Below are 17,152 nucleotides of genomic sequence, written 5' to 3' on the forward strand. Positions count from 1 at the left end.
TACTTTTCACAACATGCAACATGCGTTCACACACACTCAGAATGGACACATTGTGGTGTTTTCATTGAAACTTTTATTACTAAAATTGTCCTTTAACAAATAACTTGAGACAAGCAACAAGGGCATAGAAGCACTGTACATTCCCCTTGTGAGATTCTGAACACAGCTGTCCTCTCCGAGAGACTTAACTAATATAATAATGAAATGATCTGAATACTAACAGTGGCAACAAACTTTGTAAAATACACAGTCAACTAACTGTAATAATATGAAAACGTGGTCTTGGAAGTTGCAAAGAAAGTGAAAGTGAAAGGGAAACTGAGGGGAGAGAGGTAGAGGAGGTTTAAATGCACAAAGAAATGTTGATTTGGACATCAATGTGTGGAGAGTGGACTGAAAACATTTACAAAATGAAACCAATATACTGAAAGCAGAACATACAAATATGAGAAAATCAACTGTAGTTTTTATAATGCATGCACAGTGGAGATGCTAAACCTGGAATGTGAAGGTGGGAATGAGATGTGTGATAATTTGACAGCATTTGGTTTCTAAGGTTTGACCGGTACAAACAGTTAAAAAAATGCTGGTGGTAGCCTATGAGATTAGTTGATTGATTGACTCAGCTTTACCCTGCGATAACATATTTCAGTTAGATAACTGTATTTCAATAATTTACAAATGGAGGCTGCCTAATGTATTAAATTGACTTCTTTTCAATATATTTACATATTCACTCTATTACATCTAGTTAAGAGTTGACTGATCTGCTGATTTCAGTTCAGTTAGCTGGAGCGCTTGATCAAAATCTTGAAGCCAGTTTCACAAAGATATTTTACACTGGTCTGTAGTGTTAGGCCGGCCTTAATTCTGCTCTTAGATTAGTCTAATGCAAGTTAGACTGACTTATTTTAACCTTAAAAAGTTAGCCACCAGGTACGAACTAAGAGCTGTGTTTCCATGGTAACAATCAGTGACACCTGCTGACCAGTGGCACCAAATGACAAAAAGAGGAAAGCATAGCTCATAATTAGTGGTTTGCTAACTATGTTGGGGAGCAATAAGAAGGGAGAGAGTTTTTAGGAAATATACAGCAGCGAGGACATCGTCAGTCGTTTTCATTTGTCCAAAGAAACGATCCTGAGTCTGACTGACTAGTTGCCAGAAAAACTGAGTCCTGCCACATTAAGAAGCCACAGCATCTCAGCTCTGCTACAGGTCTGAACTGCGGTGAGATTTTTATATTGTTACACTGTTTGCTGAATTTTCCCAGAACAAAATGTCGTTGTAAGCTTTAATCCTTCCAGAAAACATTTTCTGCTGGAGTGAATGGAGCTGAGCGGTTTGATGCAGTTGCTGGTCAGCCATGTTTTTTCAATTGAAAAAAGTTTTAATTTACCCACAAATCATTGCAAATCAGTCCTACTTAAGATAGTCAAGAACTAGACAGCTTTGTGCAACGGATTCATTTTGACGTCTATCTGAAGTCTGAAGTCTGTCTAGTGTTATCTAAGCCTAAATCTATCGTTTTGAAACCGGCCCCTGATGTGGTGATGCAGAAGCCAGAACAGATCTCGACTAGATCTTGTTTAAAAACATTATGAACAAGTTTATGTACGTCATAGATTTTAATCTGAAACATTGAGCTACACAAAATCACGAGCTGACAAGGTAACCAAGGTAAACGACCTCTCAAACATCTACCCTACAAACACATTACGTAATGGCAACGTTGCAGTCCTGGTGCTGAGAGTCTCTGTTGTTTGAATCTTTCCCGTCCGCTTCTGAGTTAGCTTTCGATCATCAGATTGGCGGTGCCTTCTCATTGGTTGAATGCAGCCTCCTCTCTTTGAAAGAAGCGCGCAGCTATGACGGTTACAGTTGGCTGCATGACAACAAAGATGTCAAAATTTCAGCTATTTCTACCAACTCCGCAGGACAGTAAGTAAGAAACCACCAAGTGAATAATATTCAGAATATTCAAGTTTGTCTTCTTGTTTTAATTCTCATAACTAAAAGACTAAAAACGCTAACGTTAGCAGGTAGAAAATGCGTGGCGTCAGGCTTCTATTTAGTTTAGCTAATTAGCTAGCTATATTAATGGTATAGTAACAGCAAATGTTTAATCTAGGACAACTGTTATTGTAGTGGTAACGTTAGCTGTAGTCAATCAGATTATTCGACAATGAAAAATACAGGCAAGCTTAATGCTACCGCTAATTTATGTTATGTCGATTGAATGATTTCAAAGCTCCCTACTCCCGCTTGAAATGATGCTGCTAACGGTTGCGTCAAACCCTCATAACTGCTCTGAATAGTTACCGCAGAGTGGCTACTGGCTAGCGAACTGAAAGGGGCTTGAACAGATGCTATCTTTGTGAATAGCAGCACTGTTGGATTATGTAACATTAGTGATGTTATCTAAAGGTACACTAGCTATTTTACAACAATTAATCATTAAAGAGCGTAAAAGCTAATGTACAGGGCTTTTATTTACCTCAACAAAAGAGCACCAGGCCTTATGGAGATAGACTATTATCGGATAGGCCATTATCTTTTCAGGAAGGTACAGTATGTCTAAAACGATAAATGGTAATTCATCTCATTTAGTGCCAAAAAATATTACTGTTAGCCTTTTCTACACTTCTCTACATTGATTCACGCTGAAACTGTTCTTTATGAATTTCCAACTTTGTTGATTTATCCTCAGGTACACTTTTTCTGACACCGACAGCAATGAGGGCTACACTGCCTGGAAGCTTAAAAACAGGGAGAACTCAGCCGTGGCGGCAGCAGTAGGGCTAGGTTACTATATAGCATACTGAATAGAGTAAATTTCAGTGAGGAAATATTATGCTGAATTTTACTCATTGCCTGTTGTCAGTCTCTACATTGCTATTGACCTTGTGCTTATTACCAGTTGTCAGACTCAACAAATTTGTTGCGGTTAGCCATTTTATCATATCACATTTTTATCATAGCTCATATTTCCATAGTTTTTGCCAATTTCCAAGCTTTGCATTGACTGTGCCACACCTTATAATTCACTGCTGTAGAAATAATGTGTAATCAGTATTACCACCATTTGTATTGAATAACAAGGCACACTGGATTCCTCTTGCTCCTGTCTCTCCAGCCATACCTCTGCCTCAGCCAGCTGCCCCCCTGCTTATTCCACTTCCAGTCCCCACTTCCCTTACAATAAATACCCTTTTCATTTCATCTATGTCTGCGTTTGGGTTGAATCTGCAAATCATAACACTTAAAGAATGTTTGCAAGCCCTTAAAAAGTCTTCAATTGCCTTAAATTTATTTTTGTTTATACAGGTGTCTAATACATCATGACAGAATATATCATGGTGATAAAAGTCTGCAAAGCAAAGTGTCCTTTTCTTGAACCAAAACAAACATTTGGAAAAATGTCAGTGTTGTCATTTAAATAATTGGAAAAATGTCAAGCAGCTATGAATACAACTTGCATGTGCTTACTTGTGTGGCAAACTGTCTTAAATGTTATTCTAAGAAGCATTTAAAAAGCCTTAAATTTAACTTGCTAATGCCTGCAGATGTCCTATTTTAACTGAAATGTAGTTCATCGCTTAAAAAACCCCAAAACTCAACACTGATAATGTTGAAATCATAGGTCTATGGTTGTTTCTGTCCTGGAACTACAACAATGCAAGACAAAGTATATTTACTGACAAGCAGTTTTGGGTGTATTAATTTAGTTCTTGTGCACTTTGATCTGTTGACAAATCAAGGAGTTGCAATGATGGTGATGACATAATTTTATAAGAAATATACTAGGGAGGAGGTAGTCATGATATTCTGTCAATATGCTGCAGTTGATGCTTATGATGGTGGTAGAGGTCATGATTATGGTGATGAGAGGTACTGTATATTATACTATACTTATATTATTATATACTTTGGGGGACCTGTTATGGACACTGCACTAGTGAAAGGTGCCCTTTTTTATGTTGTTTCTGTATCTAGTTTTGTATGTTTGTCTCATCCTCTGTACAATAATTATGCTTGCTGCAGTACATATTTCCTACCTAGAAATGTAACTTGCACCTGATCTCAATGACATTTGGGCTTGATAGGTGTATTTTTTTTACTGCTGCACTGAGTATCTTGGAAAATAAATGTTGAGGTCATGAATTACAGAAGCAATGGCATTTCATTGGTAGGATAGTATAGAGATTAAATTACAACACCATGCAATGCCTTTTTAATACACAAAATCTAAGTGTACGGTCAGGGTTTAGTAAGCAAGTGACCAATCAGCAATATTGTAGAAAGGTAAATAACGTAATAAGGACGTGTAAACGACGTCTCAGCAACGTTGTGTGAGGACTGTCTGCCGACGTAATCACAACGTTGGGGTTAGGTTATTATATTACCTCGTCAAATGTAACGTTTTTAAAACGTAACGTATTCACAACGTTGTTTTGTGACGTCGCAGCTACGGGGCCCTGAGCTTACGTTTGAACGTAAATACTACATAATTTTATACGTAAAGCAGACGTTATGATACCAATAGAGGGCGTTCATCGTACGTTGCCCCAACCACATGTTGTTTGTAGGGTAGGGGGGAATTATCAGCTTATTGCTTTGACCAGCGACGCGAACCCGGATTTTATTTTGACATATAGGACGACTATGATGGGTCAGCATCCCAAATACACTCCAGCTCCTGGGAATGTATTTAATCTGGTCAACTACTAATTTGTTTGTGTTCAATCTAACAAGTTCTGTCAAGCCTCCACCACATACAGTACGTGTACAATGACAAACACAAGAACAACCGAGAAACCCATGCATCGCAGCCTCAAAAAACAAATTTACTTCCTCACAGAATAACCACAACCTCTTTCAAAATGTGCATAAAGATCAGCACAAAATAACAGTTAACAAAACTCATCTTGCACAGTTTAATCGAGAAATTGCAAAGTGCTTGATCATTGTAAACAAAAAAGAGAAATTGCATGATTTTTTTTTTTTAAACCTCTGCCTCTTAAAATGTATGAGTCTACTTTCTCCCTCCAACATTTGTGCTCTCTTTGGTAGAAAATCCTTGTTGTCCAGGAAATCCAGTCTCATTTCTGCGTGTTGTTTCTGGACCAGAGCAGTAGTAGAGGGCCAGGAGGAAGAGAAACAGAGGTGTGTGTGTGTATGTGTGTGTGTGTGTGTGTGTGTGTGCTGTTTGACATGAGATGAAAAGTGAAGTGTGTTGTATATCATGCATACATTTTTATATGATTACTTGAGCTATATGCAGATACAGACATAACAGTCTTTGTGTGTATTTCATGTGTCTGTTGTTAGCAGTCATCATCCTTAAAGTGCGTTTTCTGCAGAACCTTTACATGGCGCTCATAGATCTTGAGGGCGGGACCGAGTCTGATTGACAGGCCAGTCAAAACATCGTTACGCTGCATGAGGAGAAGAGACTTGCCATCGATTTCCTAATGAAGAGAGCAAAGCAATGTGGGTAGGTAGATGTAGGTTACAACTGTAAAACGTTACAGTACAGTCATTAATCCTGTCTCTGGTGGCCTCTAGTGGTTGTTAAAGGAAGTTACAGGCTCACCTGGGTCCTGAAGGCAGCAGCCTGCTCAGGGAAACCTGCTGCTGTGAAATAACTGACCACATCAGACACTGTCCAGTCCACCGGGCTCCCAATGGCCCCCTCAGACTTCATAAACCTACAGAGATGAGGAAGAGGGCGGTTGGCCCATTACAAGTTAGTAAATTGCAGTAAATTTATAAAGTTATGTCAGAGCTGACAGAGCTAACAGTTTAATTAAGGATGATGATTTTCTGTAATGGGTATTTATTTCCTATGTTTTGGTAGTTAGTATTGGTTTATTAGAATGGGAGCACTGTGATTTCCATGTTTTTATGGATCAATAAATTAAACCTTGAACCTATTAATGTAAACAGGAGTATCAGATATTACGTTCTGATTAATATTGAATGTCTAGACTTTGTTTCATTTTATTTTAAACTGGTTATAAGCAATATTTTTTAAATAATGTATCAAATGACAATGTGAAAGGGGTCGCTGTCACCTGAATCTGCAGCTGCCCTCGACTTTACGGAGCTTTATGGTGAGTTTCAGCTAGTCTGGCAGTCTGGCCCAACTTTACTGTTTTGTTTCACCCTCACTGCTCCCATAGCGTTGATTTCAGCCACAACAGGCTGCTATTTTCAGTGAAAAAGCTCTTAAAAACCCACCGCACACCACCTGCTCAGCACTAAACAACAGACAGAACTAGCTGGTGAACATAGTGGAGCATTTGGCAGCTAAAAAGCCAGATATTTCCCTCAGGAGTTGGCAGAGACCAAAAACAGCGCTAAAAGAGAGTGAGTATTGGACTCACATTCATCAGGTGAACACAAACACGACTCCAAATAAATGATAATGTTGCGGCGTAACTGCTAGATGTGTAAATAAGCAACTGTTTGCTAATAAGTTTGCCATATCAACTTAAAAGGTGATAAAATGTCAATATTGTGTTCACAACTTGTTTCCGCTGCCCCCAAGTGGCCAAAAAAATCAGTTATTACAGGTTTAAGGTAATATAGTCAGGAAAAGGGTTATCTTGGACTGCACAATATGGAGAAAACATGCAATGCCTGATGGTGATTTATTGAGATGGAAATTAACCTCACAGAGCCAGACTACAGTGAAGTGAGAAAGTAGTTTTTGTTTCAGCTCTGTACTCCAGCTCATTGGTTTTAAAATTCAACAATAAAGAACCAACTTTCAGCTTTAATTTGAGGGTGTTTACATCCTTTTTAGGTGAACAGTGGTTACACACTGTCATAGCCCTTTTTTATACATAGTCCCCACAATTTAAGATGATAAGGCAGCACAATGACCCTGAACATACAGACTAGGCAACCGCAGAGGTTTTTTTTAAGGCCAAACTGTGGGATATTCTCGATTGAGCGGTAACATGACCTCTGTCCAGCTGTGTGGAACCCCAAAATGTTCAATATTAAATCAATAAAAAAGACATTATGAAATAAATAATCACATGAATAAATTGTGTAAAATATATAAATAAACCAACTATTTGTGAAATAACTGCAGAAACTATTAAAATTCAACTCATTATTATGAAATGTTGTTTCATCATTAATTTTCATAAGAGCATTTTATTATCATTTTATTTATCATTTTTATTTTAATATAGACGCAGTGGCATTTTTCCCAATGAGAGTTACTTCATTTCAAGTTTTATTTCATGTCACTTGGTCATAAGTGACAATGGTGTTGTCACGGCCTCTCACCTTTCAGCCAATCACATGTCCCCTGCCTCTAAGCTAGCAAGCTCAACAACGGCTAACTCAACATATTTTGAGTTAGCCGAATCAACCAACAATCTAGAGGCTTCTACTGTAAATACACAGTACACAGACACATTAACTAAACTTCTGTAGCTTTTAAGCCTTAGCTTATCAAGGCTGCTAATGCTACCTAGCTTTCAAGGCCAGCCTGTGAGCTTATTACTCTGCATCAAAGTGAAGTGAGTCCATGTTAGAATTGTTAGCTGGCTTCTGTTGACTTGAGCGACCACAGAGAAAGACTGTCTTTTTGATCTTTACAGAGGTGTGTGTCTTTCTCTGAGGAACATCTATAGAATCAAAATGCTGCCGAGTTAACTCTGAATTACGCACCTAGCTGCTGCTGTTAAGACTGTCCCTTCACTTTGACTAAATAAATAAAAGGAGATGTTAGTTTCTGTGTCTGTTTATTTACAGCAGCTGCTAGTTGATTCCGAATTACTTGATATTGCTTTTGCTTAAGCTAACTGTCTAAATCTGGTAGCAGTTGTTGAGCTTGCTGAAGAGGCAAAAAAACCCCAGAAACAAGCAAGAAGTGAAGATGGCTGCAGTACATGCCAGGCAAAGTATCACCAGGTAAAGTACCAAGTATCTGCTGTGGTTCATAAACTTCAGCCAGCCATTAACTGCAAAGGATTTGCAACCACATATTAAACTGGACTGTTTATTTTAATCAGTCAAACTGCTTGAGACAGATGTCCCAAGATGCACTAAACCTTGCAGGATTGCAGTGAGTAGGCTGTTGATGCACAGCTAGATGCAGTATGGATGCAGGTGGGATAAAACAAAGAATTAAGTGTACAATTTTATTGTTCCTGATTGTTAGACCTGCAAGGACAAACAATTAAAATTCATTGTTTGCTATGTAAAAAAAAAAATTCCAACTTAAATTTTTTCTATAATTATTTCTCATATTTACTCACCTAATAAAAATATTCAGCATGTTGATTATACATTTAATAACATCCTGCTCTCATACGGCAACCAATAAAATTGTTGATTTATTATCTAGCACAGAGTTAGCATTCCAGGCTAACTCAAACGCCTGTGTAAATACTTGCATCTGCTTCACATTAAAAACCATCCAGTGGTGCCTCCATACTCCATGCCTTGTTTTCATCAGTTTTCTGGCACATTGTGCTAAGATAGCTGGCTTTACAAGAAGGAAAATGGACTTTGTAACAGATCCAAAAAAGCAAGCAAGAGGGGAGCAGACACCACCAACCCAATGAATCTGCTGTACTCACCCTCCACTGCTAACTCCTCCGTTTATCCCTCGTTCCTCAGACGTGCCGGAGTCTCTCGGGGAGGCAGTGGGTGTGAGCAGGCAGGACGAGACGCTGACCTCTGTCTTAGACTCCGAGCCTACAAGGGAAAAATTAAGTACAGTCTGATTACCCGTCATCACCAATAACCACCAAACACAAACATTCACATTACACACACATTTTGAGATTATCTGTAAAGCAGAACTCACTGTTAAAGCCTGAGGAGGTGTGGTTGATTCTGTCATTCTGCATCTGATTCTGTATTTGGAAAGAAGAGAGGCGGTCCAACACAGATGCAAATAAATGAGCATGACAAAAGGGTGATATCTGCTCCCTGGAACAAGTCAGAGTCACTAGAGACAGTGCCAGAGGAAAAACCATGTTGAAAACATCAGCGTGATATGACCTCCACCTAAACTCAAGGATTATAGGAGCTGGCAGTGCCAAGATGCATCATGACAAAACTGCAACATGACTATCTGCTGTGGAAGTGTAAATGATGATGTGCAAGGTAGGAAGTGGACTGGGAGACAAAGCTGATGAGTCACCCCCACTTCCAATTCTCTTGTTTTTTGGGGGGGTTTTGCTTGTCTTTCTGAAAAGCTCAAACATGTTCCTGGGGTTTTCCTTTCAGTCAGTCTTTATTTGTCACATGCATCATTACACATGTACAATGTGCAGTGAAATGCTACACTGCCATGATCCTAAGTTTTACAATAGAGGTTATGTACAAAATGTAGTACTAGTAAAACGTGCAGAGAGAGATATAGATTCAAAATATATCAAAACATCTATAAAAATATATTAAATAGTTAAAGTAAAAAAATGAAGTTAAGAATAAACGATACATAGTAGCACTGATAGTCTAAGTCTTCTGTCCATATACTAAGATAAATGGCCGTCTACTACGGTACCAGCTAGTAAAATTTTAACACCTGATCATTTTAACCAAAAAAAACCCCAAAAACCTATAGCTGTGTTTGAAATCACTCACTTAATAATTTACTTTATAGTAAGCAGTGAACAGAGATTTTGGGCACTTATGAATCATCATTTTACACCATCAGTGACAGGTGTAGTGTCATATCACATCCATCAAAGGAGAAGCATTGTATTGTGGCATTTTAACAAAAAGTAGTGTACATGCTATGGACAGAACTAGATGCAGTGTTAGGTGCAGTGATTTGGTTTCTCTGAGGAACAATATCATAAACTCGGAAAGTAAATATAGTGCACTAGATAGAAAATAGTTGTGATTTCTCCTGATTATTTTGTTAAATAATTTGGCAATCTTCATTTTGTCCTTTTCGTGTGCCTTCTCTGACATACATGGACTGTTTCCATTTGCTTCTTTTCAGCTGACAGCCAGGACCCTGGACATTGTAACACAAATCAAGGGTAATGCTAAATCATCCAAAGTCCCCGCTTACAATACACAAATGTAATGGCTTTCATGAGCTGGGGATAAAAATATATCCGACACAAATGTCAATGTATTTATTCTATTGTTATTTCATTTTCATTTAAAGGTACCATGTCCAGCTTTTGACCACTTGTGGTGCTATGGATAAGTGGGTCCCAGTTTTGTTTGTATTGTGCCTGCCGATAGTTTCACACCATTCCACTGATGTTGGTGGCGGTAATGTGCCAAGAAATGTAGCAATGCACCAACAAAGGCAAGGAAGAAAAGGCTGCTAGCAAGTAAACAATGTCCTCGGGTGGCAGCTCCTTATATTGTTGTGTCTTTTCCTTTGTCAGTCAGGGCTGGTCAACACATCATCTGCTCCTCCGGAGGGATTCCTCCCTGGCCATGCCTCCCCACCTGTTTTTGCCTGGTCCTGCTTCTTTTCGTCACTGGTTCCTGCCACCCATCCCCAGCCTGTTCCGATCCATTACTCAAGCTGATAAAAACTGCTTCATGAAAATGTTAGAGGCGGCTGTGATTTAATCTGAGCAGTCCGCCTCTGTGGCTCTCTGTTGTACTGTTAATGTGTGTGATTGTTAGCTCTGAAGCCAACTTAGGTCCATTGGTGTGTGTGAATTAATGTTAACTCATATGAGGCACTTGTTCAGGATCTGGGCAGTAGATTTAGCCTCTATTGTTATTTTCATACATCCTCCTTTTAGGTACCACACGTAGGTATTGTGACTGTCTAGTTGAATTTAATTATCTGTTATGTTCTATGTGTGTAGCATGAAGGGACTACAAACTTTCATTTCATTATACAACCTTGTGTTGTATAATGATAAATACATTACCTTGTACCTAGTAGTTGAACACTAGGTTTTATGGGTTTTGTTTTAGTTTGACAGGTCAGAGTAGTGCAGCTGGATAGACTTTTGTTTCGTTCTTTTCAGCTAATTTCAGCTGTAGTGAGTCAGTGGGGATCTGCCAGGTTAGGAAGTGTGCTCTGTTTTGTTTGTTTCACGATTTGGCGCCTCACTTGACCCCTTTCTCTATTGATCATCTGATGATATTCAACTGTTGAGCAGAAACTTGTAACTTTGTAATTTATATTATTGTCGATACACTAAACAATAAATGGCAGTGCTTGCCCGACTACAATGGCAGTATGTTGCTTCCCTTATCTCTAGACACCTGCAGGGTTGTAACAATGTACGATTCAAATTTTCCACACACGAAAAAAGGCAATGATAACTATGTTTACAAAAAACTCCACAAGGAACCTGCTGAACCTGTAAACAGCTGTAAATAAGTTACAAATATTGTTTTTTTTTGTTTGTAGACAGAGTTGTAGTGATGGTATTTTTATCTGGATCTTGTTACACTTCTGTGAGTGAATGTTAATTGATTGCTTGATCATAGGAACAAGTCATTTCTCCATGGAAGCTAGTTAGTTAGCCTTAACTAGCTTGAACTCCAGTGGAATTGTGGGTTTTTAACTCAACGCAATTTCAATAGGCCTTTTTCACAGCAGACATTTTGACTTGTCATAGTACGAAAAGCACTGGTGTTACTAACAACATTAACGATGTCTCAGTTCTATTCAAGTGTCCCAGTAAACCATGACAGTGGGACAGTGAGCCAGCACGCACAATACCAGGAAACTGAAACTGAAGCAGCTAAATGGAATTCAGCCATAATTAATTTTATTATTTACATCTGTGCTTTTCTTCTGTGACATGTCAAAATGTCTTCTGTGAGAAAGGCCTATTGTATGTATGTAGTATGTAGTATGCAGGGGCCAATAAATGAAAGAACTACTCACAATTAAATTCTTAATTCACAGAGCAGGGACGCATGCCGCCATAACAAATCATAAACTGTACATAGATTAGATAAATTGCTTCCTCTATGTCAAAAAACACTGTGCTAGAAAAAACACATAAATAAAAATGACATGAAAATGGTTTCCAACCCAAATGTTTCAAATTCATGTGGTAATGAAATGTTAATGATATCGGAAATATTCAATTCCACATTCATTTTCTTCTGTTCATGGCAAAATACAGTCTGTAGCATCCCAAGATGCATTTGCTCACATACTGTACTGTAATACATTTTGTACCACAAAACATGGCACAAAATGCAGCACGTACCACGCCGTGCCTCACAGATAGACATCCGGTTATATAAATAATGTTTTCAATCAACAACAATTTACATGAACTCTAAAAGCAAATGAACAAATTATGTTCTCTTTCATCTCTTTTACTTTTTTGGACACACCATACTGTGTGCACCTACATAGCGCTGCTCATTCTAACTACTGATTCTTCAGTTTATTCCAATCAGCGACTGCTGTTGCTCCTGCATCACTGTGTGCACAATACAAGCCATCAGGGGTTCACAACAGCATAAAAATCTTTCATTCACTGTTTGTTGGATGAATGACTGTTGTGTATTAACAATATTAATGTCAAGAACAATTTTGATTTATTTCAATGACATGCAGTTCATTGCAGTGACATTCACAACCCATTCTGTGCCTCATTGATTCAGTTTTACAGCATGCAGATGAATGAGGTTCAGACATGGTGTCTGTGTTTGCTGTCACCACATAGTGAACCCTCTGACCCTGGTTATAGCCACGGCAAGTGTGTAGCAAATAATGACTGAAAATGTAATGACGTACTGAAAACTTATAACAATAGAAGAATGACATTTAGACTGATTACGTCTCCCCATGGTCACTGTCAAAAATAGACACATCTTAAATGTTACTAAAGAACAGCCGTGCAAAACAACGAAGCACATTCACTCAGGTTTTGTACTTCAGTACAATTTTGAAGTACTTAGCAGTTCTATATATTGTTATTGATTAATTCCAAGTATATAAAGTACTTATAATTAGCACTACCTTGTCAAGCTACAATATTAAAATGCTGCTTACATGCTAATGCATCAGTAATAATAATCCAATAATATGGTATATACAGTATAATATAATAAATATAGCACTGAAAAGGGCTATTCTTCTTAATGAGTACTTTTACTTTTAATACTGAGGTACATTTGACTAATAATACTTTTGTACTTCTACTTAAGGCAAATTTTGCATGCAGGACTTTTACTTGTAATGGAGTATTTTTACATTATGGTATTAGTACTTTTAGGTAATATCTCAATACTTCCACCACTGCTAAAGGAATTGAGACGTGGGACATGTTTTGAGTATATTTTGGGGCATTTTGAGCCTTTGTTAAAGACAGTATCAGAGAGATGACAGGAAATGAGGGAAAGAGAGACGCAACAAAGGTCCCCAGTCAGACTCAAATATAGGACATTGCATTTCATGGTTGGCATCTTAACCCCTAACTTACGTCTGAGTAATTTTGTCTTGTTTTGATAATGCATGGGAAATATCATCATCCAACAATAAAAACCAACAGGGCAGATGCATGTGCTTGCACTTACTTGTGCCTCCATATGTTGCTGATCAGGGATGACAGCTCTCTCCTCCAAGTGTGCACTGCTACATTGTGACAAGGAAGCTCTCTGAACAGGTGGACACGTCCTGGTGAGGGGGTCAGGCCCGGACATCCCTGAGAGACCAGCAGCCAAACCCAGATGAAAAGAGAGAGGAGAAAAGATTAAAAACTATTTTTTACTTTCACTATTAGTAGTAAGTAGCCTAGTAGTAGTTACAAAATCGTACTTTTCGTGACTATACAGTAATTTTACACAATGTATGTTTCACAGGAGAAACAAAACAGAAATGACAGTAACAGTAATATTTATTTACTATAAATAAAGTTGGAGACAATAATAGACTAAATGTTTATATTAAAATTAAAAATATTAGTTATAATTAAAATTTTACAAAAGTAAATAAAACTAACTTCAAAATTTCAACAAAAACCCACTCAAGTACTAGTAGGTGAAGCAGTAGTAGTAGTCATGGTGATAGTAATACTTAGCAGAGGAGCCGACGCACATACATGCCCGCACACGTTCACGCGCACACACCTTTGCCACCGTGCTGCTGCTGCTGCTGCTGGGGCTCTCCTGCTCTGATGCTGTCTGGATCTCAGCATCTTCTGTGGTTTTCTCAATGAGCTCCGGTTCGGTTGTCATGGCTACCGGGGATAGTCCTCCCTCCTCATCAGAACTCCGAGGATCATCCTCCTCCTCCTCTTCCTCATTATCTGCCCGTTCCTCTTCTTCACTGGCTGTTTCCATTGGCTCATTCTCCTGGAGAGAGGGGGACGGCGGCTGCAATGACAAAAGTTGTATTTAAAAAATGTCTCCATTAAAAAAGGGAGTAAAGTGGAGCTAAAGCACATCCTCGGAGATGAATGGGCAACACTTGAGTTTGATCTAAGTTCTCATTGTAGGAGCTTTAAACAGCATTTTACTGCTGCGCTTCTTCGGGGCGGAAAGAGTAGACAAAAAAAAAAAAATAAATAAAACACCTCCCACTTGGAGAAACACACGGATATTAGAAATAACGACAGCCGCCTACTGTATCCTACTTAAGTCTGCACCCACAAGGGAGGAAGAGAGGGAGGAGAGCGCGCTGTCAGAAATGATACAAAGGATTTAACGAAGCACGAAGCGGGAGAGATGCGGGGATACCGAGGGGACGAGAAAACAAAACTACAGGGGTTAACAACGCGCCTCAAAACGCACGCAATGTGATAAAGGCTACATTAACAAACATGCTGCTCGGCTGTTCGGGGCTGAGTCCTCCGCCGGCCTGCGCGACAGAGCGGCGCGCACAGGAGAGCGGCAGCGGCACGTCTCAAGTTTAGACAGACACCGCCTACTGCGCGGCAGGCCCAGACACCCCGCTCCGTTCCGCACAGCGAAAGTTCCCGAGAGCGAAACGAAATGTTACTGAGCCCAGATAGCGATGTGGCGACGGAGCCACAAACTGTGCAGAGACGCTCCCACGGTGCGCGCGGGGAAGCCGCTCCGGAGGTTTCTGCTCATGTCACCCGCACCTTTTGTGCAGGAAGCCGAGCTGCGCGCACACACACACACACGCATATTTACCGAGGCTACAGAGGACAAACACAGCACGGGCACGGTCGCATCCCGCTGACAATTAGCCCAAAGAAACAACAAATCATCTTCCTAAATGTGGGGAATCTCATCAAACACTTTTGCATTTAAAACATAAACGAGGCTGAACACGAAACAAAAATATTTGGCGAGGGAAGCCGAGCGCGTCCTGCTGCCGTGTGTGCGGTTTCAACCACTGATCATTAATTTATCAGCAAACCATCAGCACGCCCAGTGCAAGCGACGTGTTGGAAATATTAAGTTAGCAGTGCTCACCTTTTTCACAGCGTGCTTGTCCTGCAGTGCTCTCTGTACAAGTCTGTCAGCGGACGCATTCTTCGGCATCGGCTCCTCCACCACCATCCCCCTCAGAGGAAGAGTAATGTTCCCGCAGCGGGTCCTGCGCAGCCTGCCCCTCGCCACCTCTCTCTCCATGACCACTTTGACTTTGCCTCGGGTCAGCTTCTCCTCCGACAGCCGCTCCTGGCTGCTCAGATAGCCCAAAATCTCCTTTAGCCCGAGCGGCTTCATGTGGCCTCTGGTCGCGGCGGCAGAGCACCCTCGGAGGCTCTTCTCGGACAGGCTGCGAACAGAAGCCACCAATCTGTCGCCCAGGTCGGAGTTGGCGTGGTTCCCCGCTGTTTTGGTGCCCCCTCCTCCGACTCGAAGTTTGGGCTTGAGGGGTGCAGCCTGCTTCTGTCTATGTTGTTGAGGGAGGTTGCTGACGCTCCCGGGGCAAGTTTTGTTCTCTCCGGACAAACCCGGCTCTTTCCCTCCGCGAAGTGCATCGGCTGTGCTCGGTGTTATCCTGCAGGCATCACCGCCGTCGTGTGCGCTTGTTCTGTGGCCGAGACCGGGCGACGGGCAGTCCCCCGCACCCTGCTGTCCTAATCCCTTGTCTCTCGGTGCACTTGCTTTCTCCTCTTTACAGCCGCTCCCGACATCGCAGCCCGTTGTTGCGCCACAGCTGAGGCACCCGTTTCCGCTATTTGGGCTGAAGGCAGGCTTGAGCTTCTTGTCGGTGGTGCTGGCTGATGTTTGAGTGTGGGGATCTGGGCTGGGCTCCGAGTCCTCCTCTCCCTCCTCCTGGTCGGTGAAGCTGTGCGCACTGTCGCCGTTGTTGTTCAGATGGTCGTGTTTGGTCGGCTCCCTCGCTGCCTCCGCGCTGCTGCTGCCGCTGCCAGCGGCCGTAAACTCACTCTTCTTTCTGCTTTTCCTCTGCACCTTCGCCGCGTTTCGGTACGATATGGACCCCTTATAGCTAACTTTGAGCACCGTCTGCTCTTGAATCAGTTTTTCCAGTTCTGTCCTGGTTCGGTCCGGGTCTGACCCGTGTCGTCTCCGGACCATTCGACAAATCCTCTCCAGATCCGGACGGGCTTTCCTCGAGCGGAGAGAGTCGATTGTTTCCAGGATCCACTCTCGGTACTTATTGGGCTCGGACATCTTCTCCTGCGTGTGCGGATGGGGTTTGGCCCGAGTGCGTCTTTTCCCCCCGCTGTTGTTTCACAAGTGACGCTGTGTCAACGCTGGGAAGCCAGAGTGCGATCCCCGGCTGGAGAATGAGGACGGAAGCCTGGCTGGTACGCTTGCGTTCGTTGGCCACATTGTGCGCTTAAGGTGGACCGAAGATGGCGCCTAGATCTCAACCACAGACGCAAATGGCATTTAAGGTGGAATTGGCTGCTTTTAGCGCATCGGAGCTATGTTCTTTGTTCGCAGTCTCGTGCTGCTCAACGCGCAGTTTGTAATATCTGATTTTAACACAAAGAAATACCAATGCACGGTCTGAACGGCGAGGAGAGGAGGCGGATGAGTTATCGAGTGTCGTGTTTTTAAGCGTTATGGCGAATCAGATTGAGCCGGGCGGTCAACAGATGGGTGGGTGTCGACTCCATTCCGCATCAGGCGGCTGTGATGGATGTCTGACCTCTAGGCTACAACACTCCACCACAGAGATATTTCAAATATCTTATCATCTACAACCCTCTCTTTCCCAAACGTGCAGCAGCTGAACCGTCAACTAAACACACATCCAGGAAGCACACACAAGTTC

The 17,152-nt window shown here is 41.1% G+C and overlaps 1 protein-coding gene across 1 annotated transcript; it reads right to left on the minus strand.

Annotated features, from left to right (window-relative positions):
- Positions 1–53: 53 nt before the first annotated feature.
- On the minus strand, positions 54–17,031 carry samd1b (sterile alpha motif domain containing 1b). The gene is given in 8 exon segments (XM_044189934.1): positions 54–5,471; positions 5,597–5,711; positions 8,607–8,635; positions 8,638–8,724; positions 8,837–8,885; positions 13,507–13,634; positions 14,059–14,304; positions 15,373–17,031. Coding segments are annotated over 8 exon segments (1,968 nt in total). The 5' UTR covers positions 16,543–17,031; the 3' UTR covers positions 54–5,327.
- Between the last annotated feature and the right edge of the window lie 121 nt (positions 17,032–17,152).

This window comes from Siniperca chuatsi, linkage group LG3, assembly GCF_020085105.1.
Source record: "Siniperca chuatsi isolate FFG_IHB_CAS linkage group LG3, ASM2008510v1, whole genome shotgun sequence".
Lineage (NCBI taxonomy): Eukaryota > Metazoa > Chordata > Actinopteri > Centrarchiformes > Sinipercidae > Siniperca > Siniperca chuatsi.